At 39.5% G+C, this 25,401-nt stretch overlaps 1 protein-coding gene across 4 annotated transcripts in view; it reads right to left on the reverse strand.

Moving 5' to 3' along the window:
• The window catches only part of ESYT2 (extended synaptotagmin 2), a 168,833-nt gene that overhangs the window by 20,062 nt on the left and 123,370 nt on the right, over nt 1-25,401 (reverse strand). Inside the window, exons 13-19 of one of the 4 annotated variants that reach the window (XM_089694252.1) lie at nt 23,864-23,959; nt 21,845-21,946; nt 18,317-18,379; nt 14,597-14,671; nt 8,523-8,609; nt 2,774-2,923; nt 1,395-1,771 (exon numbers count right to left, since the gene is read on the reverse strand). In XM_089694252.1, coding sequence (XP_089550378.1) covers nt 1,395-1,771; nt 2,774-2,923; nt 8,523-8,609; nt 14,597-14,671; nt 18,317-18,379; nt 21,845-21,946; nt 23,864-23,959 — 950 coding nt within the window. The remainder of the gene's footprint in view (nt 1-1,394; nt 1,772-2,773; nt 2,924-8,522; nt 8,610-14,596; nt 14,672-18,316; nt 18,380-21,844; nt 21,947-23,863; nt 23,960-25,401) is intronic. The other 3 variants (XM_089651707.1, XM_089651782.1, XM_089651793.1) reach the window with 3 other exon arrangements.

A 25,401-nucleotide genomic window follows, 5' to 3' on the forward strand; every position in this document is an offset into this window, starting at 1 on the left:
GGCAGCAGGGAAAGCTGAACGTTTTGATATACGATTTGTGTAGGTGGGCTTGAAAATGAGGGAGTGGTAGCAGTTTAGATATCATGTCCTGATTTTTCAGCTCCCACTCTAGCTTTTGTCAGCTCCCACTCTAGTTTTGAACATTCCGCCATTCATTCCTATGGGACCAATTTCACCACAAAAACGCTGATATTTCGTGAACCATTCGGCGAAACGTTCTACAAAGTAATAGCACACCAATCGGGAACAATCCGCACGTTTTGGTATATTACTATCTATGTAGTGTAAAAACTGTGGGAGGAGTTAGGGTGGTAAATTTGGCTATAATAATAAGAATATGTGAGATAACAGTAAGTGGTCTTGCCATGCAGTGCCAATAAGTGCCTATACTGTTTAAAATCCAGTAATACACTGTCTCACCCTGCTCTGCACATGCTCAGTTGCCTCCATTTTTAGACACTGCTGAATTTGCAGAGGCCCATCTGCTGACAGCTGTAAAGCGGAATTAAACTCTCCTATCCTTTACAGCCAAGGAAGCTGCTTCTGTTTGATCTGCAACTGCCATGGTACTGCACATGTGATTAGTTATGACACCAGCCATTTGATGGTTTGACAGTTTGGTTGAGGACTTTGAAGGAGGAGGTTACATCGGAAGGGACTCAGACGCATGTTTATTTCAAGAAGTCCTTTTATTGAGGGTAAGTGTAGCTAATACATGAGGTGGAGGATTTACACCATCACGTGGTGAAGAGGTTTTTGATTTGTTTTAGAGTTCTTTTTTGCCATTTTCTGGGTATTGTAAATATACTACACTATGCATAGTTTTATGTACCTGTGGAGTACGCATTGAGCACTGAAGAGAGACAAGGCTTGATCTAATCATATATCTGGTGAGAGCATAAAGAGAATATTACCATTGCTACATGGACATTGAAATTTAAAAAAAAAAAACAAAAAAAAATTTTTATGAACTTTTGCATAGAGAGTGAGTGCTGGTTTTACGTATACGATATTCTGCCTATCCGGGGGGGGGCTAGTCTGATTCCAGGTGCTTGATCATTTTCTTGCTGCTGTTTGGTATTTTAGGTTGTTAAATCATTGGGTTTAGTTCCGCTTTATGATTTACTGCTGTTCAGGGGCCCCGGGCTTCAGCAAAATGGCAGCTTCCACAAAGAATAAACAGGAACAATGCTAGAGGCAATTTAAAGCGCACACTAATTTCAGTAGCATAAATATTAACGTCGTGGTTCCTTGCTAACGGACATTTTTTTTATCAAGTTGTTATGGGTAACATTCCTCTTTAAACATGTGAAGAGAAAACCAGGAGCTTTCTTGTTTTCTTTAGTGAAGTTCTGACATCTGCTAACATCCAAAATAGGAAGATGAGCACTTACTTTTGAAGTTGCCGCAATCGCTGGCGAAGCTCCTGAGTGGCTATGGGTAAGGAGATGTCCGAGGCGATGCTGGGAGTGGGCTCCTTTATGGACACATGAGAAGGAGAATATGTAAAGCTGGAACCTGAGAGGCTGGAAGAGCTTTTATTTAGCTCTGTTGGTCTCTGGGGGCTAGCACTTGGTGGGCTCTCTTTTTCACCATTCTCTGTCTTTCGGTTTGCTTCTACTTTGGGTGTAGGGGGAGGCTTCTGTGCATCTGGTGCTGAAGGGGAAGGAGCTGGAGTTGGTGGATTCTTTCCTTTGAAAATGGACGGTCTCTTTACTTGAGATGTGTACTGTTCATCAGGAGACCGCACAGGTCTATCCACATAAAGAATCTATGGGAGAAAAGCATCCATGAAATGTTACAGTTAAGTAGAGTAGTTCTGCTTTCAAGAATCAAAGGTAAGAGAAGTTTCATGAAAACTAAAGAGGCACGGTCACTCTGGGGGAAAGTAACAAAGCGATGCAGGTAGGAGGCCTAGAGGTGAGCAGGAATGTCACCGCTAAAACTTACTGTCATGTCTGAATGCCAGGCTATTCTCAAAGGCATAGCTTTGACAATTTTGGGTAATGTTAAATTTTCACAAAAGCCCATCCTCCAAACATTCATACTGGTCCATCAGTTTGTTGGGGAGCTTCACTGACCAACAAAAAGGTAGGAATAGGTCGGAAAGCTTTGACATTGTCATCAGAAGTTTGAGATTCAGAAGTGACAGGAAGGTTTGGGAAGCTATTGCATGTGTACCTCTAGGTGCTTGAATTTCATACCTGCAGCAGTTTGCCCCCCTTCTTCCAGTGCCATGCTATTTAAGTAACCGCTGTAGCAGAACTGTAGGCACAGGAGTCTACGTATGTCAAATTGCCACAAGCTTTAGATGGATTTCTGATTTTCTCTGAATAAAGTTTTTTATCTCAAAGAATATAGAACATGGAATAAATAGGATGGATCCCAACCAACTATATAGCTATGAATGTCATTACATTTTCCTAGGGTTTAATATAAGAAAAAAAAAAACAGATTCATGCATGTTATGCTGGATGCTACAGAGCTGTAAAGATCCTATACAGGTATAAGGGAAAGCAATAGTTAAAGGGAGCTGGAAAGCCCCAGGGGAACCGATATGCCTTTGTTTTAAAGAAATTTCTCCTGCATCCACTGTCTTGTGAACAGAGAGCTATGATTAAGATATTTCATGCAATGCTACCTGCTGGTGGATAAATTAAAATAAAATAAATTTCCACTGGTTTTTGTTGGCTTGTTCAGCCATCACAAACTCTATTCTAATTCTGACATAACACAGACAGAAAAACATAAGTAAATGAATAGTTATATATACCCTGAGTGCAACCTTCATCTTCAGGGTGCTATTTGGACCAGAGTTGTTTAGCTGAAACCTCTGATTAATTGTCATGTTTTCACTGGTCAGCAGCTGGCTTAGCGGAATCTTTAGATTTCCCATAGAACTTTGATGATATTCATCCTTTACCTGGAAGAGTGAACAAAGCCAGTATCAAAGCATTAACTCAGAAAATGATGACCAAATTTTCCTGGGAATGAACTATCCCAATGATCTTTAGTGTGACTACACACTGCCCTGATGCGGTCCCACTGCACTATGGGCAAACAAAGAGCAGCTAACTCGCAGCTTTCATGTAGGTTAGCTGCGCTTTCACATATACTTTTCGATGTCTCGCGCTTTCAGAAAGCGCACCAAAGATACAGCATGGTGTTTTGGTGCCCTTTATGAAACCACACCAAAACCGCGGGACCTCATAGAAGTCTATGGAAAAGCACAGTGGGGCAGTGGGAAGCCACCCTAAATCTCCCAGTGCCATCTTGTTACAGTGTATACATTAGAATTATAACAAGGAGTTTCATAACAATAGCTTATATTTTACTGTGCCAAAAAGATTTGATCCTATGTAAAAACATTTTTTTTCAATCTACAGTACTTAAAATAAACATTTATACTCACCTAGGTGGATGGAGCATCGATCGATGCTGCATCTGTCCCAGGCATTATCTAAGACTGAGAACTGAGCAATCGAAGACCGCTGGTTGCTTGGTTCTCAGCCTAAAGTGAGCAGAGAGCTGGTGACTGTCACTGGCTCTCTGTTCTGCCCCTCCAGCACTCAGAGTGCCGGGCTGTGGAAGAGTGAGAGTGGCTGGCTCAGGCTCTCAGCAGCTAGTTGAGTGGTTGAGCCAGCTGCCGATCCAGGCATCTGGGTGGATCCCGAATGTAAAGTCAAGATCAATGTAGAGCCTGGACCAGCTGAGTGACACCAGCTTGCTGTCAGCTGTAAAAGGATCATGGCTTTCATTTAAAAAAAATACCTGTTGACCCAGCCTTGAAGGCCCTTTTTCAGAAAATGGGAGACAAAATTCTGTCCTGCTTTCCAATTGTGTTCTTGCGCTGTAACCCAGTCACACGTTTCTGAAGGAGACTACAAGTGGCAATTTTAACATACATTAATCAGGCATGGTCCACTGTTTTCACCATCAACAAACCCACACTGAGGAATGGCATGCAACCATTGCTGGAGTGCATACGTGTAGACTGAATTGGTTGCAGGAGATCAGTAGCACTAAGAGGCCACAAAGGATGAAAAAAAATTCTTCATTAAAAAAAAATTTGGCTTAATGCCATTCAGGAATGGTTTATTTCAACTTTTATTTGTCCATTTACAAAAAAAAAAAATCTGCTTGTCCTCTTTCAATTTATAGCTAAATTCTCAGTGACAATTTCCTGTGGCCAGGGGGCATGTTGTTTTCATACAATCGCAATAAAGTAACAGTTTTCTGTAGATAAAAAGAATGATTCCTAAAAGACAATGTACTATTCAGCAGTGCATGGCAGAAATGTTGCATTAACTCAGCAAGACTTCCAGAATGAGTACTATGCACTAGCTATTGTAAAGAAGATTATTGATTTTATCTACATTGAAGTGCGGCCAATTTCTCTTCTGGTTCAGCATGCCCCATGTTGCACTGAATTCTCCTAAAGGAGCCCACATACTACGAATATATTTTTTGTTCTTTTGCCAACTTTCACATGTATTTTAGGAAACAAATACTGGTAGGGAAAACATAATTGTGAGCATTGGCTGGGTGGGGGAAGGCATAGACCAATTTGATGTAGAAAATGTCGAGGAATGCATGGGGGTGGAAGCCTCAAAATTTGACTGCCAGGAGGGGAATTTATCACAGAGGGCTCTGGAAGCCCTATAACAGAACAGGACAAAGGGAGAGAGGGGTAAATGTGGTTGTGGAGTGTAGTCCCAGCTTTAACAGATGAAGCAAGAGGATATTAAATTGTGGAAAAAATGGGGACCTAGAAGGGTGGGGGGGGGGGGGAAGAGAGAGAAGGTGGTGTGGGGCCTGACTGAAAACCCCCATTATATAAGGCCATCATTGTGTCATCATTATAGTGAGATACTATGAATATTTTTATGAAACATGATATTTAATTTGGAGCTCTCTAACAATATATGGATGATTGCTCAGGAAGGTGTAGCACATTATTATGTGTGTAGTGGAATTCCATAACTGCCTGTACTTTGAATGGTCAGTTTTACATCCCCCTTTAAACTGTGCCAGTCATTTTTATTGATTGTTGCTGAGCATTGCTTGTCTCACTTGTTAAAGAGACAAAAAAAAGAGATCAACTGCTGAGTTTTTTTTTTACATTTTAAATAGAGGGTAGAAATGTAGAATTATTTTTTCAGGCTTATACTTCTGTAAATAACATGCTTGGGAAGATTTCCCCTCATGGGTAAGGGGGGGGGGGGGGGTCACCAGGACAGGAAACAGGCATAAAAACCAGAGGTTCCAACCTTTCTTTACTCTTCTAAAAGTGAGAGATTGGAGAGATTTATCATTTGTCCTGTACCAGTAATAGGGGCTCTGATAACAGGAAGAGTGGGAAATCTTCCCAAGGGAAACAGCAAACTAAGACTGAAACCCTACAATCAATCTATCAGTAGAAAAAAAAAAATCTTACAGCTGGAAGATTTACAAAAAAAAAAAAAAAATTTAAAAAAGCAGGAAGATTAAAAAAATTAAATCAGCAGCACTCTGTAAAAGAATCACCATTTATGCTGCACACATGTAAACGTTTACATGCGTATAGTGTAAAATATGGTCAAAAATCGGACCCTGAATGTTTTGAGTGAAAATTTAAATTTTTCTAATGCTGGTGTACACAGCTAAAGGCTACGAAGCAAAACAGAGGAGTGAATGGGCTTATAGCATACAATACTTCTGTGTTCAGATGCGTATAAACTATGGATCTGAATACGGCTTATGGTATGTCTGTATGCATGAGCTCTTAAGCCGATTCTTTTACAGGGTGTTGGTTTTTTAATTTTCTCTTACAGTGGTGACAAGATGGTTTCAGTGGAAATATTTTTTTTTTTTTTAAAGCCTGGTTTACTTTTATAGTTTATAAATTATATGTACATGGGGGAAGCCATATTTGCTCATTACATATGCAGACTCTGCTTCTTGCTTAGCACAGTTGCACAAGTGTTTGGTTTTCTAGAAAAATACATGAGTAAGCGGATTTACGCAACCATCCAAGGAATCTTGTAATAGGAGAAATATGGGGGGATGCAATTGGTGATCTTCACTAAGAAGGCTAATTGCCTGGGTGTTTGAAGAGTCAATACTTAAAGTCAATAGCCTGGGATAAGCTTGGAACTGAGGCCAGGAGCAGATCTTCATGCTTGTTCCAGGTCTGTTCCTCTGAAGTGATAGAAGCATTCATATTCTCCCACTGCATGCTTCCTATTAGTAGAGATGCCAATTGTGTACGCTGATATACAGATGTCCATTTGAGAGAGCAATTACATTGCTGCATTGTATATATAGTGCAATGATCAAGTTATGGAACATCTGGAGTGGTTAAAAATGTGAAAACCTCATCAGAATGAATTTTACAACTCCTCCTCAAACTGTGAACTTACATTAGTTTCCATTTAACCCTTAAATGGTATACGTAGCTAGTTTCAGAGTTGTGTGTTCGTCTCTAAGTGCTGGTTCACATATATGCGGATTGGATGTGGTTTGAACCGCATCCAATCTGCATGACATGTGAAAAAACATTGCTTCCTATGGTGTCTGTTCACATATGTCCCGTGCACTGACAGCACGGATTAAGTGTGGAGTGAAAAAGAGTCAGGTACAATTTCTGAGCAGTACCTTCAAGTTCAGGTGTGGATTACAGGCTATTGACCTCTATGGGAACCGTTTCTAAACTGCATGTGTGTGAACAGGATAAGACCGCGAGCTAATTCTGTCCTGAACCTGATGTAAACCTGACCTGAACCGCTGAACTACTGTATCAATTAACTATGAAACCTGAGCCTCAATCCACACAGCACATGTGTGGATTAACTCTCACTATCAGGCAGTAAATGGCTGGCCTCACATTTAAATCTGTTAAAGGCACCAAATCAACACAAGCTAGCACAGACATACAAATGAGCAATACCAATGGAAAGTAGGCTGCTGAAAAACAGACATCTGGCACCAACAAAATGCCATATCGAAAGAGGTGTGACAACCCACTCTTGTTTATATATCATCTGCTTCTGGAAAAGCAACACAGCAATTAGCAGATCAGTGCGCCTGCACAAGCAATCTCCAGCAGCGGCGAGAAGGGTGTGCAGAAGTGGCAACATGAGCTTATGAAGTGGTGAGCCAGCCTGGTAAACAGCAGAAATTATAAAGACCATTAGCATAATGTTCTCTGAATGAGAACTTGCATAGTCAAAGTATAAGGATTTAAAATGGACCTATACTCAAAAAGTACCAAGGCACTCCTCGTGTAGCCTCGAAGCTGTATATCTGTGGTTTATCTGAGATTATCCAGGGCACTGATGTCTCCTACTAGTCTCATTAGATTTACAATAAGGCGACTAATGTCCGGCTCACTGTTCTCCTTGCTGGAGAGAAAGCAGTACATAAGAACCTAAAGTGCAAGGATCTTTCTGCTTTATCTATTCTGTACATTTGTGCTGCCCCCATCTCTACTGTTGCTTCTTGAACTGGCCATAGATAGATCAAAATTTGGCAAATTCAGCAGTGGCCAGCCAAATTTCTATCCTTCTATGGCCATTTATGCTCAACAGAAGTTGATCTATTGATTGACTTCTCTTAAATGAAATTGTTTCAAAACTTTCATTCGATCAGCACCTGTAGCCAATTGGCTGCAGTGTTGATGAGTGTACTCTGACAGCAGGGTCTTCCCCACTGTTAGAATTCAATAGCACAGTGGGGAAGATTTCTCGACACACCTCGCTTGTGTGGATGGGAGAATCCATTCCTTTTTTTCTTGATCAGCCCGTTGCCTGATAAAAAAAATTAAAAAAATACCCATGTATAAACAGCCTTGATCATTACCCCACCAGGCATCAGGGAGGCAGCACTGACATTAGAAAGCAAACCCCTGTCTGTAGGAAGACGGCCAACTCCACATAGAGACACAGTGTGGAAAAAGACACAGTCAGTATCATTGCATCCTTCAATTTTTTTGTAGAGGCATAGGTACAAAACACCACCCAAACTCCCATTTGTCAGTTATGTGACAATTTGGGAACTCCTTTTGCATATCCAAATGAAATACAGGAGTGGTATTTCCAAACACCTTTGTTGTATGTTGCTTTTTGTCTTTTAACATACTGAAAATCTCATGTCTCAGTGTAAATACTACGACATTCTCGTAACCACCAAATCAGACTCAAACATGCCTTGAAGTTTCAATCTGATTGGAGATATATGAAGCAAAAGAGAAAGTTACACATAAATTACAATGCACAATGCTTTAGCTAGCTAAATGTCATTCAGTAAGGGTTTACATCTACTTCAAATTCACAGGTAACATTTTCTAACTTCTGTCCATATGCTCTGAAATAAAATGTTAAACTCAAACCCAACCATTAATCAGTGTGGTCCGGTATATTGTGCTGCAAACTTCAACAGTTACTAAATTCCATAACTACCTTATGGGGGGGGGGGGGGGGGGTGAATTATTGTACTGTAACATGCATGGTCACCTAAATATATTATACAAAATGCAGCTTTACCTCAACTTCTAGGTCTTGTCTTTTAGGATTGTGGACAAAGAAAGTGAAGGTCTGTTCCCATACTGGCTCGATGGTTTTGTATTTGACCTGTTGAAGAAAGACAAGTATAAAAAAACAAAAATGGAATTTTTGTACTCACCGTAAAATCTTTTTCTTAGAGTTGACCGAGACACAGAACACCTACCGCCTTAGGGTTATACTTCCACTTACAGGAGGTTTGGACACTGGCAAAAAAAAAAAACCTGTAGGCCAGCCCAGGATAGTCCCTCCATTTACCAACAAGCCTTAGTTTTCTAGCAAACCAGTACTGAGGGGTGGACCTGTGCCCCCCAATGGACTCCAATAAAGTTCCAACACTGATGTTGTGAAAAAAAAGAAGATGCTAGCAAAACATGCATTTAGTTTTAACACTAGAGCTGTGGAAATGATGTCCATGGTCCTAGGACACTGACCAAAAACTGGAAGTAGGAGGGTAATCCTTAACAGGCCTGTCGTTTTGTTTGTCAGTGTCCAAATTATCCTGTAAGCAGCAGCATAACAACAGTTACAGAGTTTTTGTCCTCAATGTACGCAAAAGTGATTTTTGAGTTATCCATAAAAGCGTTTTAATATGCTCTACTTTTTACTATTAGAGTTAATATTCTTTTAGGTAAAAATGATGGAAAATGCCAAAAAAGCCACAGTGGCAAGCAAAACACTGACAAGTTAATGAACAAGTAAACAATAATAAAAAGGATAAGTTCACCTTTTGTAACATGTTACACAACGCCTTGAAATTTCCACTCGCCTGCTCGCCAATGGCAAGTGGAAATTATGGTGGGGGCGAGTGTGTCTACCAAGGGCCATCTTGCTGAGCAGGTTCAGAGCTCAGGCCGGATCTGTCATTGGCACTGCGAGCCGTCATGACTGCTCAATAGCTGAGCACAGTGAAAGCAAAGGAAGGAGTGTGTGCTGTGCTCTCTGCCTCCCCCTAGAGTGCAGTACCCGGCTCTGTGAGTGAACAACGAAGTACTGCAACTTTTTATAGGGCTGTGTGTGTGTGTGCGCCTACCTAAATTCAGCTCACTCTGGTCACATAATCCTCTATGTCAGCCAGTGGTGGCTTGAGGAGAGAGCACTTAACAGCGTGCGTGTGTGTGTACATGTGTATGTGTTTGTGTATGCATGTACATGTGTCTGTGTGTATCTGTACATGTATCTGTGTGTATGTACATGTATGTGTGTACATGTGTCTGTGTGTATGCGCATCTACGTGTGTTTATGTGTATGTACGTACATTTGTGTTTGTACATGTCTGTGTATGTATATGTGTCTGTGCATGTTTTTCTGTGTATGTACATGTATCTGTGTGTATGCGTGTCTGTACATGCCTGTGTGTGTATACATGTGTCTGTATGTACATATGTCTCTGTGCATGTGTGTACGTTTCTGTGTGTGTGTGTATGTACATGTCTGTGTGTGTGTACAGGTGTCTCTGTGTGTGTTTGTTGGTGGCGAGTAACTCTTAAGGCCTGGCTAGTAACTCAGGACTTGAAATTTTAAGCCCTGTGTTACACCCATATTCAGGGTGTAACATGTAACAATTAGACCTCCTCTGCTTCTGCTGCGACAGCTAGCGGGGGATCTTCTTGCCCCCCTCGCTAACAAATCTAGAAAAAAAAAAGCTGTGGCCATGCAGAGCTCCACCCGCCTGTCCACGTCTCTCATTCACATTATTCTGTGAATGGGAAAACTACAGCCTTTGCGGCTGTCGGCTTGTAGTTTTGAATGAACTACCACAGTGCTCCACAGTGCCATGGTAGTTCATTGAGCCTTCCTGTCAGTAGTATGTGCTTGCTCGTATGGGATGTAAAAGCAAGTAGATATACTGACAGGTCAGGGGGAGCCCTGCATGGCAACAGTGATCTGCTGATCGCTTGTGCAATACGTTAGAGGCTCCACAAACAACAAATAATAAATGCACATTTTTTTAACCTGCAAAAAATGTGCATTTATTATTTTTTGTTAAAAGGTGAATTTATCCTTTAATGTCTGAACACTGGCACCACCCGCATTTGATTTCCTCAAAGAATACTCTGCTGCCACCTTGTGTTTATTTCTGGGATTTCTCCTACTGAACCATTCAACATACTACAGCAGCAAATCAATCCCTGTACCAGCATGTAAATTACTTCTTTTTTGACCATGACTGTGTACAACAGACCGTGACCCTAGAACTGCCCACCTCTGGCAATCACATTGTACAATCTTCCAGGTCAAGGTTTAATTTTACACAAATCTTGATGTACGTACTTGGCAATGATTTCTAATTAAATAAAAATGAATTGAGAATGTACAAACAAAGTCTAATAAGCCCAAAGTACAAGTGGCTGCAAAATCCAAGCCTCTCAAGCACACAAGAGAATGTGGTGGGTGAAGGCAAACAGCTACTTTGTGCCTGACTTGTTTGAAGATAGGATAACAAGTAATCACACCACCTTGCTGCTCCATTTGAAATATTAATTGTAGACACAAAATAATTGATTTACAAAAACTGGAGCGAAAATCTGGTGCAGCTCTGCAGAGAAACCAATCAGCTTCCAGGTCTTTTTTTTTGTCAAAGCTTAATTGAACAAGCTGAAGTTAGAAGCTGATTGGTTTCTATGCCCAGCTGTACCAGATTTTGTACTCTCCAGTTTTAGTAAATCAATCCCACAGGGTACAATGAGAAGTATTGCCTCTAAAATAAACTTTTCAGGTAGAGTAGGGGTCTCCAAACTTTCTAAGCAAAAGGGCCAGTTTGCTGTCCTTCAGACTTTGGGTTGGCCAGACTGGTAAGTGGAAGCAAGAAATGCCCCATCATTGGTTTCAATGGGAGGAATTGTGCCCCTTTTGGGTATCAGTGGGAGGAATAGTGCCCCATTGATGCTGTGAGTGAGAGGCGTGGTGTTGAATCATTGGTATCAAGTGGAGGAGTAGTGCACCAAGGGCCAGATAAAGGCAAGCAAATGGCCACATCAGGCCCCTGGGCTGCAGTTTGGAGACCACTGAGGTAGAACATTAGCTTGGAGTTGTCTTTTACCCTAAAAGACACCTGTATGGTCAATTTATAGTTAACGCCTTTATCAAGACATTAGTTTTAATTGAACTAACACCAGGAAAAGAATTCAGAGCAAAAAGTATTGCCTACCCCAAAAATACAAAATTAGCTGCTCTAACCATGTAGCTCAGTGTTATATTAAGTTTCTGGAGGAGAGTTTCAAATGTGAAAGTGCACTGAGTGGCTGCCGAGTTATTAATCTTATCTTTTAATTTATCTATTAATCACTAATCTATTACTTTATTAATCTTATCTGATCTAACCCAGCCTGGTTAGGGTCTTTTTGGTGGAAGAACTGCCATGACTGTCGAAACTTAGCTTGCAAGTCAGGCCTCTGCTGAGACAGACAGTATCTGAGAGCGAGGCCTGTGACAGTACTATTTCCTGGTGCTATGTTGAGAGACTTAGATTGCATAAATAATCAGTTTCCATGGGGTAATTGCAAATTAATTTTAGGATGAACAATGCTGGGGAAAGATCTGATTATTAAAATAGGAATCTAAGCTAAAACCCTACACATGTCACAGAACTTCACAATTATTGCCATTTAAACACTAGTATTATTTTAAGGAGCATTAACCTTTGTGATCATTCTTGTGAACTAACCTTTACAAACAAAATTCCTCCCAAACTGAAAGCCTTAATTTAGCTGATCTGCACAAGAAAAATATAATGATGGGAATTTACTAATACTGGAGAAGACAGAATCTGGAGCAGCTGTGCATGGAAACCTATCAGCTTCTACCTTTTATTTTCAAAGCTTAACTGAACAAGCTGAAGTTAGAAGCTGATTAGTTACCTTGAACAGTTACCAGATTCTCTCTAATCCAGTTTCATCCAGTTTTAGTTTGGCCAGCTCAAGCACGGCCCCTTTCACAAGAGGCAGACTCTGTTATTATCAGCAACGGATCTGTCCACTGATCCCATTGATCAGAGCAGAGCAGGTGGATTGACAGGTTCATGTCCACTCAGTTTACTCAGAGCTGATACGGACCAAGCCTGTTCTGCTCTATGGACCGGCAGGTGTAAAAAGACTCTGCTGTCCATTTACACCCGACTGACCTGTTCCGATCCACCTAGACTGAAAAAATGACAGATCTGCTTCTATCATTAGTAATACCTCATCTGAAATATGCAGTTCAGTTTTGGGCACCAATTCACAAATAGAACATTGGGGAACTGGAGAAAGTACAGAGAAGGGCAACTAAACTGATACGAGGCATGGAGGAGTTCAGCAATGAGGAAAGATTAGAGGAACTGAATTTATTCTCTCTTGATAAGAGGAGATTAAGGGGGATATGATCAACATGTATAATACATCAGTGGTTCATATAGTGAACTCGGTGTAGAGCTATTCACCCTGAGGTCATCACAGAGGACAAGGAGGCACTCTTTACGTCTTGAGGAAAATAAATTTAATCTCGAAACACGGAAAGGTGAAAGCTGTGAAAATGTGGAATAGACTCAAGAGTTGGTTCTGGCCAGCTCAGTGGATTGCTTTAAAAAAGGCCTGGATTCTTTCTCAGATACACAGAATATAACTGGATACTAACATTTATAGGTAAAGTTGATCCAGGGAATATCCGATTGCATCTCTGGGAATCAGGAAGGAATTTTTTCCCCTGCAGGAGCAAATTGGATCATGCTTTACTGTGTTTTTTTTGCCTTCCTCTGGATAAACTGTGGGTATAGGATTATAACTTTTTTTTTTTTTTTTAATGGTTGAACTGGATGGACTTTTGTCTTTTTTCAGCCAGACTATGTAACTGTGCTTCTGTTTTTTGGGGGGTGGGTTTTCTAGGTGTACCGGATTGGATTAGAGGTAGGCAGGTGTAAACAGGAACAATCCTCTAGAGCCCAATTTTAATTAAAACAAAAAAATTAATAATATATTTGTATATATTTAGGCTTTAGATGGATTGAAGGTTTACAAAATCAATTCTGACACCTATTAGACAGGAGGTGGAAGTTTTTCCCTTGCTTCCTGTTCTTTCAAATAGGCCAGAAAGGTGGGGACAATGATGGCAATGAAAGGTTGGTAGAGGATACACTCAGAAAATACCCCTGCCATGTTCATATTTCAGCTCAACTACCTTTCCAAATCAAAAGAAAAAAATACCTGTCAATCCGTCTGCTGAATGCAAGAGCCTGCATATTCCACCTCTAAAAAGCAACCTATCACACATTCCATATGATTTGGTAAATCAATGATATTGTGGCAATGCAAGATCATACCATATATTTGTGCAACAAACATGATAAATGTTGACATACTGGAACCCATGTCACTGAATCCAATAGAATAGATTTAATCAACCTCCACTCCAATCAACACAGGACATTAACGGCTAATCAATCATAACAAAAACTGATAGTCTACAAGATAAGATAACACGTTATAGCCTACTAGGGCCTCAACCTCCCTCCATCCCAGCTGCCCCCTCCTCTGTTATTTTCTCCCCATCTTTAATACACTAACCCTGTTTCTCTCAACCTCACAATACAATCTTCCTACCTGGACATGAATTTCCCCTCGACACCCTAAAATTAAAATAATTCCTCGTCTCCATAACGTATCATGCAATGTATGAGTTGTTTTACATCTTCCACCTATCGTTGTAATACTTTGCTCATAACATCTATTATTAACTGGAAGATCTCAATAAATAAAGTTGACATAGTTGATAACTCTTCTCCACTGAAAACTAAAACTCTGTTGCAGTCAATTCCCTAAACCAGTGACCCGGTTACAAACTAGGTGATCAAGCCATCTAATTTTTTTGCCCCAATGTATACACAAGCAGAACTTTTTAGGTCAGTAGGTAAGAAGAGAACCTTATTAAATGTGTTTTATTTTTTGGAGACAGGTTTCTAATGACATAGCCTGCCATAGTATAGACATCAGATTAGAAGAAACCCAGTGCATGTGATTGTGTGCGTTCTCTGTAAATCCCTGCAGAACACAATGGTAATACAGTATCTGAGCATCACTTACCTTACTCTCCTGTACATTATGGCCCAGAGAAAACAGCACAAAGGGATTAGGCGTGCTGCCAATCTTCTTTCCTGACTGTGGATAGAACCGAGAAGCAAATAGTAAAACATATTTGGTCCAGAAGCTTTTCACTGATGCTTGTTTTAAAGTTAACAGCACACGTACCAAAAACAAAAACAAAAAAAATCAATAAAATCTTCCCACATTATTATGTGTGAGACACTACAGAGTGCTTCTTGGATTATAAAATAAACCATATTACTGTTGGCCATAGGAACAAACAAAATAAAGTAAAATAAACATTAGCAAGCTCATGCAAGTTAACACTGGGAAAGATATTATATGATGCAGAAATTAAAATGTACAAAGCATAAAAGAACATAATTGTACATTTCATGGAAAGAAAATATGGCAGTAAATAAGGCAGGAAAAAAAAAAAAAAAAAAGATTAAGGGCAGGAAGTTCCTGTTTAATCTTACACTGTTCCACTCTGAAGGGAGCGAAGTCATGTTATCTTCTACAAGAAAGGACTGTCTGTTTTTAGGAGCATGTTCTACATCAACTATGATCAGGGGCTAGATCAGTGTTCAAAGCACACAACCAATCTGTTTACTAGAAACTGAACTATACAAGCCAAGGGGCACGAAGAGCCTCATTTCACAAGTGAAAGCAACTTCAGCAACTGTAATAGATACAAACCTAAATCTAGACTAGACTGTGTTCTGTTAGAATACGAGGTTGATTTACTAAAAAAGCAGCATCAGTTAATGCTAGTAATTAAGGTGACCCTGTGTTGACTTTGAACACCCAATCATGTGGAAAAGAGATTTATATAGGATTTTTACTAAAACATGATTGGGTGATTACATATCTGTATCTGTAGACAGAAATGACACTTTACTCTGGATTGAGACAAGCACACACTATAGAAGGATATGCTTTGTTCATATTTCATGTCTGAGATTTACAACCACTTTAAAAAGGTCAGAAAACAATCACTATGCAAAGTAAATAGTTTCTATTTCTTTAGAAAATCAACCCCATTATTTTTTCCTGTTGTAGTATGCTGTGATGATATTTCTGTTTTCAGTGAACCGATAATCTTTCCTTTGTCTTTGTAATTACCTGAATGCATGATTAATTAAGAAGGCTTGCTTTCATTAACGGGTTCTGTTCCACAAGGGAAAAAGTGCAAGTAGTACTTTGTGCCATCTGCTATGTTCTTGTCTAAAGCGAACTGTGAAATTGGACAGGGCACCCCTCCTCCCTCCGTGGTCATCCGACAATGCAGCTAGCAAGGAGATGGATGCTTTGACCGATGGTACTTTTCTATGTTCAAATCACTTGCCCGAGATAATCATCTCAGCAGTAATGGAGGGGAGGGGGACTTGACAACTAACATGTTCCAGGCAAGTGGCTAAGTGCTTAGAGTTGGAGAAAGGTTACATCTGTCAAGGCAGTCATCTCCTTGCTAGCTGCACTGTCCAACAGCCGTGGAGGGAGGAGGTGTGCCCTGTCCAACCTCAAAGGCAGCCTTAGACAGCACATAGGAAAATGGGACAAAGTACATGTACTTTGTTCCCTGCTGAACAGAACACCTAATAAAAATGGAAGTGAGAAATCTTCTATAATGTGCATTTGATATTATTTACTATAAGACCATGGAGCAGAGTAGAAAGGTAGGTGTAGCCCTTATAGTGCTCCTCATGTATGAAGTATCTAGCAATAGAACAATCTACATTTTTAAATTGTACCAGCTAATCAATATCTCTCCTATGCATTCTGTCTTAGCAACAGGTAAAAGACAAGAAGTTTGGTTGTTAGAGAAGGAAAAGATATTGTTCTTCAGTTAAACACTTTATACATGAAGACCAATGTGCTTTGGAAGTGTGATGTTCAGCTCTGCTCATTCAGCATTTTGTATGTAACAATGGCAGTGCCATGTTCTTTCTGAAGAAAAGTTTGGTGTCAGTCACACTGTTGTAATTTAAGAGAGCAGGGCAGTAAATATAGATAGATGCCCATGGATCAGAATAGACAGGAAATGCAAGATCACATTTAGCCTGGGTTCACACTGATGCGGTGCGGAATTTGCAGCAGTTTCTGTGCGAATTCCGCACCGCATCACAATCACACCCAGTTCATGCGAACCTCTGCGGGTGTGTATGTTAAGTTAACACCACCATGAAATTCGTCCGCAAAACATGGTGCAATGTGCAGAATCGGATCGCAAGGGTGTGACTACCCCTGCTATCCAATTCTATTGTGGACCAAAAAAGGGTCTTACATGTTTTTGCTGCGGATGCGGTGTGATTTGAGCCATACAAAATGTATGGCTCAAATCGCACCGCACAGAATTCTCATGTGATTTGCACAGGATTGCAGTGTGGTTCCTGTGCAAATCACATGCGATATGCTGCACCGCACAAGTGTGAACCCAGGCTCAAAAATAAAATCAATACAAAAAGGGTATGAGGGTCAGTGGTATGCATGGTTGACAGTTTATTTTGACTGTTATTAAATTTTGATGAAAAAAAACTTCAACCACAGGACATACAAAAGGTGAAATACATGTAGTTATGTTGCCTTTTGTTCTAGTTACTGTGCAAGTTAAATCTTTATATTCAAATAGAATGTTCACTTTCATTTTCCTTATCAAAGTGTTTTTTTTAAATCTTCATTTGTATTTTTGTATACTAGAATTAGTAACAAAAAAAAATTGAGAAAAATGAAAAAGTAGCAACATAACTGAAATATATAGTGTGGACTTAATAGAAGGGGCCATCGTGCAGAGATCTCTAGTCAGACCTCTGTGAGGAACTGAATAGAATTATGAACGAAAACTCTCCCAGGATCTGACCTCCTATGCATGCCATTGTGACATACAAACAGAGGTGAACAAGACTCAAATAAGGCTGAAATGCCACATTTCACACAAAGATGAAATATTCATAACCAGAAGAAACAAGGACAGAATCTACCATTCTCACCCTTTTGCTCGATAGCCTCATGTCTACTTTAACAGGACTGCAAAAAGATGTTTTAAAGTCGAATGTATCCAAAGTGCAGCTGTCATGCAACTGTAGTTTAGAAGACCACTGATCATGTATTAGAAATACTCACTGTATTTGTCCACCAAATCTGGACAAAGGACAACCCTGTGGCATACAGGTATGAAGGAAGCCTCATCTCTGAAGCAACCTTCTTACACAATCCCATATTGCAGTGGACACACAAAAAGGGAAAATGACAACATTCTTCCCCGATGAACATGGACCAAAGTGCATCATAATAAACAAAAGTGAACGAGCGCGACTTAATGTAACTTGATGCAGGTTAGATAGAAAAGATTTGATAATGCGGAGCTGCTAGCAAAAAAGGTATACCTCGGCACCTCAGTGATAAAATAAAGTCTAAGAAATGCAGCGCTGAAATTAAAATTGTAGTAATGACCATAAAGTGCAGAAAGAATGAAATTCTTTCTGCAAAGTGCATCATGCTTCAATGCACATGAATGGATAAGCTGTACTGTGCAGATCGGCTGCCTCCTTCCATTCAAGTGACTGGTACACTTTAAAAATATAAACTGCCATGGTGAGGGTGTCTGTACAAGATAAGTTAACCTCAATACATACTTTCTTGTGCATTCTTTTATTTCTGTCATACATGAGCTGTTGGATTCCATTTTTAGGCTCTGATAGTTTGAACTTTGATGGTTACCTTTTTAGCTTTGTCAACGGCAGACTTCTTCATACCATCCTGGTTAATTTCTAATGGATTATTCTTATAATGGGGAAAAATGAACACACGTAGGGTTAATAAACCATGCTATGAGGGCGCTCTTGCAGGTTAACCACAGGAAGGCACAATAAGAACAAGCATAACAACACCAGACACAACAAAGACAGCAGGAGGGATGGTGTCCAAAAAATGCAAACTAAAAGACAGAACAGGACATCACTGTAATGTGCAATAGAGAAAAGCTAATTGTAGAAAAAAAAAAAAAACAGAAATCAGTGATACATTGCTATTCTACAAGGTCAAATGTACAAGGTATGCTCCATATATATATATAACCCAAAAAATATTAAATTCACCTGAACTAGAGTAGAAAGTATACTTGATAGAGAGTGGCCTTAAAGTGAACCTGTGACCAAGCTATGGACCTTCAAATATTTGCATATTCCTAGGCAGCAGAAAATGAGTTTATAACAAGCCCTCACTGACTCATGTAGCTGTGGGTACTAAGAAACAATTCATCTTTAAAGTTCAGATCAGAAGCACTGAAGTTAAGCGAGTTGGTTCCCTCAGCAGCTCAGTTCACCCTACTCCCACTCTCACAGCAACTGTTCTGCATTTATATCATAAATTAGGACAGGAGGCTGCTAAGTCACTGTAGGAGAGGATAGCAGGATGAACTTATGAGAATGAATTTGTTCATTACTTCTGCTGTGCACTATGAGAATGCCCACATTTACTGCTTATTAAGAATATGTAACTACTCGAATGTCCATATTCTGTCCACAGATTCACTTTGAGGGCCAGTTCACACCAGAACAAGGTGCAGGAAAGGCATGCGCATATCCCACCCCACAGATGAACACATGGTGCTTGCAAACTGCATGCAAGTAACAGCGGATTACGTAGATCACAAACACAGTACGCTTGTGAGCACCAAATCGCATGGTATTGCAGTACCATGCGGTTTAGTGCAATGCATTTTGAAAAAGTAGGAGCAAGGACTACTTTTTCATGTTCCAGTGCATTTTGCATCCCATTCAAATGAATGACCTGTCAAAATGTACTGCATGGAAATTGCTATACACACATGGAATTTGTGTCAGTGTAAGAATACTACGTAAATACACCCTAACGGCAAAGAGCTAACTCTGAATGCTTACCAACTTTACTATTTCACTGTCCTGACTTACACTATAAAATATAGAATAGATGTGCATTTTACAGGGGTCTATTCATACTTGTACATGCAAAAAAGGTTAAATAAAAGCACATACTACTTTATAATAACTACATTATAGGCTAACGTAAATCTATTACAAACCTAGGCAATTTACAGTGAGCCTAAAATGAAAATGCAAAAACAGAGTCTACATTCATGAAGAAAAAAAAAACAAAAAAAAACAAAAAAAAAAAAAACTACCTACCTACCAAAGCATTAAGTATATCCAGAGGCATAGGCTGCTGGAGTCACTTGCAAATATCAACTTTTTCAGTAAAGTAGTAAAAGCCTGCATGCTTCCACCAGCCAAGCCTATATATTGTCTAACAATCTGTGGTAAAAACAGAGTTTTTTCAACATTTGCAAATATATGTGGAAGCCAAACTACATCATCAGGACCCCTCTCTGTATAACGCGATTATAACTCTAATCTTTGAAAGCCTCTAAATTGGTGGATATTTATCAATGTATAAATTAAGGGCAGGCAAGCTTGGAGGCAACTCATTTCTCCTTAAGGGAGCAGGGACAAACCAGAAGCCCAGCACAGCACAATGGCAGCTGAAGGCAGCCAATGTGTCCTCGCACCAATTCAAGCAAGCCCAACAAATGTAGCAACCGCCTAAATGTATAAATACTATGGTGCCCATAAATGGGCTTTGCACAGATTAAATCTCTGCTTATACTTTTTTTTTTTTATATCAAATGATGAAATGCTAAAGTGGCTAGGTTTGCGACAGATTAAATAAAACTTTTTTTCATTAAACAAGTTCATAGCTATATGGTGATGTGTGAGATGGAAATTCATTTCGTTTTCAGAGGGTTGACACTCTACTGTCTTAGTTTGCAAAGCAGCTATCTCCTTGAAACACCTCTAAACCAGGGGTGGGCAACTGTGGCCCCCAGCTGTTGGTGAACTACAAGTCCCATCATGTCTCTGCCTTTGGGAGTCATGCTTGTAACTGTCAGTTTTGCAATGCCTCATGGGACTTGTAGTTCTACAACAGCTGGAGGGCCACAGTTACCCACCCATGCTCTAAACCACTACAGAATTTAAGATCATTTTTAACAGCAACATTTGTGGCACAAAGCTGGCAAATCAGATGCCAGTTGAGAAATTTCACCAGCTGACCCAGTTGCACTGCTAAAATTAAGCCCACTGGCATCCAAAAAAAGACTAAAGTATCAGCATGGAGTATACTGGACATGAATGATGTTAACAAAAATGACATTAACAAAACAAACATGTAATATGGTGCAGCTTACCAATATTTAGATATTGTAGATACATTAGTGTTTCCCCCCCCCCCTTCCCAAGTAGAGATCATGCCAGTAAAGCAAGCCATAGACTAGTCAAAGCTTGGCTGTATCAGCAGAAACTGGACGAGATTTGAACCATGAATGGGCAGGCTGAATGTACCAGAGTTGAACGATCGACTCAGGTACAACCAGCCAGCGATTATTGCTTTTATAGTATTGCTATTATAGCCGCTAGCAATAATCACTGTTCTTCCAGTGGGGACGGCTACCCCTGCCAGGAGAATAACAATAGCTCCGCAGAGACATTCCCCTGTCAACGCTGTCTGTGTTGATGGAGGAACTGAGTGGTTGCGGTAAAGAAATTTGCTCTGTCTATGGCAAGCCTAAGAGACATCCTTGTTCTAGGATGACAATGCTCCTCCTCCTACTGTAATTTTCTGGAAGCAGCTTTGTTGCCTTAAGCTGCTCAACTGCTTTGGATTACAAATACCCCCTCCACTGCATAACATAAGGAGGAGGGGTTTTGTAAGTCACATAAGAGAAATGGGAAGGCTGATCACATTGTTTAAAAATTTCAGTTCAATGTACAGGAACTTACATGCACATTGGGTTTCTGGCAGGATCAATAAGTATTTTTCTGTACTTGCAAAAAAGTGCTTAGCCTATAAAAAGAAAATTAATGCAGCCACCATATCTAAGGACTGGTAAGCTTCAATATATGACATCATTATCCCTACTTTCAGGTACACTTTTTAAAGAAAAAAAAATATGCATGTTAAATTGATAGACTCCTTTTATATTAGGTGTGATTGCACTTAAACCTACAGGACAATTGTTACCAACATAAGCTTGTGAACGAAGTCTAAGGCTGACACAGCTTTCTATTTCAAGCCGTTATTAACTAGGATTACCATTGTCATTATTAAATAGTTGCTGTTGGAAATAGTGTTGAGGACATGCTGAAAAACATGCAATGTCGCCACACATGCATGTCTATTGCAGCACTCAGCAGCCACCACCCAGAAACTCACAAATAAAGTACTATACAAGGAAGAAGTGTTTTCACAAAAGATCAGTCCAGAAGCTTTTCGCTCTTTTAAGTAGCCACAACCCAAGTTCCCCTCGTAGATACTCTTGAAAGGTGAGAATGAAGCAATGAAGCAAAGAATGACCAAAGCAAAACAAACGACAAAAAGAAAGTGATAATTGTAAAATAAATGAACAAACATACAATACATAAAACATGGAAATTCTGACAATAACAATGAATTCAGCAGACCAGGAACAACAAATACAACGTAAAGCTCTGGAAAAATAAATTGTTCTCGAGAGAAATTTGTGAGCAGTAATAAATAAAAAATAAGTTAAAGAAAATGGATTAAACATGATGACTGACAGCCAGTGTTGCATAATGTAGAGGAAATAGAAGCTCAGTTAAAAATCAAACAAAAATTATGGTAATCTGTTTTTCTACCTCATGTTTTACAAATACTATGAGATATTTTACCATGCGAGGCCTTGAGGCTACCCATGAGCAGTCATGCAAAGCAACTATCCACAGGCTTATGTAGTAATCTTCCCAAAGTATTCTACTTTCATCAATAATTAGAGAACCCCGTCAAAAGGTGAAGGGGCTTCTGGGTATATGTAATTTTTATCCAGCAGGTATGTTAGTACATACTACAGCCTCTTTTACCCAGAACTCTCTTTGCAGTTTAGAGAGGCCTATTTACTTACATTTCCAAAACAGCCTTGCTAAACTCACTTATGTGCCTGTATACCCCTTCTGGACTGTATAAACCTCCACTATGGGCCTGTTTATTTGTCATTACTTACTTATGACAAAAAAGTGATATATTATTTTTTTGGAAAGGGGGGTGGACTCGTTTGGCAAAAATTATTTAATTTTCTATGGAATCTATAAAACACAAAAAAGCCTTTTATTTCATCTGCTTTGACCACTATTAGTTTAAAAAAATAGTTTTACTGTAAGAAGAATGTATGCATTTTATTCTACAATTTGTTACATTTAAAATGGAAAAGCTGGAAAGGTTATCTGCAAATAAAAAAGGCCCTTTTTAAATTGTGTGCATTTTCTTGATGCTCATACTGACAAAATAATAAAAATGAAAAAAAATCTTAATGGTAAAAAAAAATAAAAAAACAAACCAGCAGAAAAATAATAACTAAGGGGAAACAAAGGAAATGTTAATAAAGGGTTAAATATGAATACATGTATTTAGAGAATACAAATGTGTTTTTAACTAGTAAGATTTTTAAGTTCATTCATTTGTATTTCACCTTTGATCTACACATGAATAAAATACAATGTAACAATACATGGATTCATTGTATTTATTCAATGACATTTGCTGACTTTCTGCAAGTATCATTTCACAAAGAAGTGGCTGCATTTTTGCAGCTTCTACTGCTGTGTAGAACAAAGCTATCACCAGCTGACATTTTGCAGGTAAAGGTGGCACTGAAAAAGGATCTGCATGTTAAAGATGTCCTAAAAACTTTGTTGTAATTTTTTAAAGATGTATCTCTAAAGTTCTAAATCTTGAAGTGGTTAAAGTTTCCCTAAGACCCCTTATACATGGGCATCATAATTTACCATTGTTTACTCAGGAACTATTTTTTTTTTTTTTTTTTTTTAACTTTGACGAGGCTTATTTGCAAACATGATCTAGAAAACAATGCCAGGAGACTCTCTTCATGTCCTCAGTCTTTAAAACCAGATGAATCCATCACTCTGACAGAGTTCTCTGTACAAGATTCTTGATAAATTGCCATGAGAGTATGGGACTATGTAGAAGAGAAATACTAAGATGAGACAAGAAGTTAAATTGCATTGGCAGCTCACTAAACAATCAATAGATCTTTGTTTTATATACACCTGAAGAATAGAGAATGTGATCCCGGAGAACAGTCTGTTAAGTTCCATAAACTGATCAGAAGGTAAACATGTGCCTTAAGTAACTTGAGAGATATGTCACTGGGGAGAAGAGATTAACATACTCAGGCCAATAGCGACCTATGTCACTTACAGGCAGATTTCTAGCAGAGTCCAGGTACAGGACGAGCAGAGCAGCAGAGAGACCATCATCTGCCTGATCCTTATCAGCCTTAATGCTTGCCAGCACCTGCAGAAAATACAGAAAGTCTTGGTTACATGAATGTAAATTCATGTCTCATATCCATACTTACTTAAATATCAGAGATTTGAAATGGTAAAATTATACTAGTGTCTACACACAAGATTTTATTTAGCATGGTGCCCATAGAAAAATTAATGCCTTTTTTTTTGGGTTTTGCATGGATTTTGAAAACTATACCACTGCGGTCAGTTTTTTTTCCTGGCTCTGACTTCACTGGGAAAGATTCTCCTTCACTTCAGGTCACTGTAATGCCCATGCAAGAAAATTGTAGGTTTAGTTGTCACTGGGGCAGAATGGCATCAATACCAAAAAAATACTGAAGTAGTTCTAATTCTTTCATTGCGTCAAAAATGTGTTCATTTTTGTCTGTATCCCCATTGGAAAGATTTCCCATCACTTCCTGTGCTGACATTAATACTAACCTATAGAGAGACATATGGCAATAAAAACCTGACAGAGGTTTTACAAACAAAATGCTTTGGTCCTTGCACATCTCCTGAAGCTGCGGCACCCCCTTGTCTCAGCCCTGTTTTGTCTCAGTCATCGGCAGCAGAGAGAAGGACTTAAAGTGTTACTAAATCCAGGACCCTGCATTCACTATATCTGGTCTCCCACAGTACACACAACATGGAAGTGCAATTATTTTAGTAAATATAAACTGCTAAATACCTTTACTCATCAGCAGTTAGAGCAGTCTTGTGACTTCTAGCAGTGTTCAGAAGAGCATTGGTTAAAGCTTGTAGGAGGAGTTTTCTTTCTGCTCTAGGAGGATGCAAAACCCCTGACCCTCTGTCTGGACAGTGCTGATTGGCCCTGTGCTGATCACATGTACTCTCCCAAGAAAAAAAATTAACCTCTCAATACACACCAAACTGAGCATGTGCATGTGGCTACGGGCTCAGTCTGTCTTATCAAGAGATAAGACATGGACATTTGAACAAGAGGAGGGGCAGAGAATACAGGATCAAATGGCTTTTTTACACAATGCAGAGGATTAACCCCTTAGGTTCCACTGTGAGTATAACAAGCATGCTTTACTGCATATACAGACTGATTTTACTTTTGTGGGTTTAGTAACACTTTATCTCCTCTGCCAAATCCTGCGCTTTTCCATGCAGCGGCTCATCTCTGGCCTTCCCCGTCTCACTAGTCGGCAGCAGAGAGGACGACAGAATTCCTCCAACAGATCCAATGCCCATGTGCAGCCGCAGCACCCCCTCGTCTCAGCATTCAGCAGACTCCAGCAGCTAACTCCCTTGCAGAAATATACAGGCATGCGCATATCAGTGTAATCACCAAGCTGGCAATAATGGTGTAATTTAGTGCAGTTTTATGTCCACAAAATGGTGTTTTATGATGTTTACACTATGAGAAGTGCTTATCTGCTCATTTTTTTTTTATGAATACTTGCCTGTACCGAGTTTACT

Source organism: Staurois parvus, unplaced genomic scaffold (assembly GCF_062004578.1).
Source record: "Staurois parvus isolate SC_StPar_1 unplaced genomic scaffold, SC_StPar_1.0 ptg000005l, whole genome shotgun sequence".
Taxonomy (NCBI): domain Eukaryota; kingdom Metazoa; phylum Chordata; class Amphibia; order Anura; family Ranidae; genus Staurois; species Staurois parvus.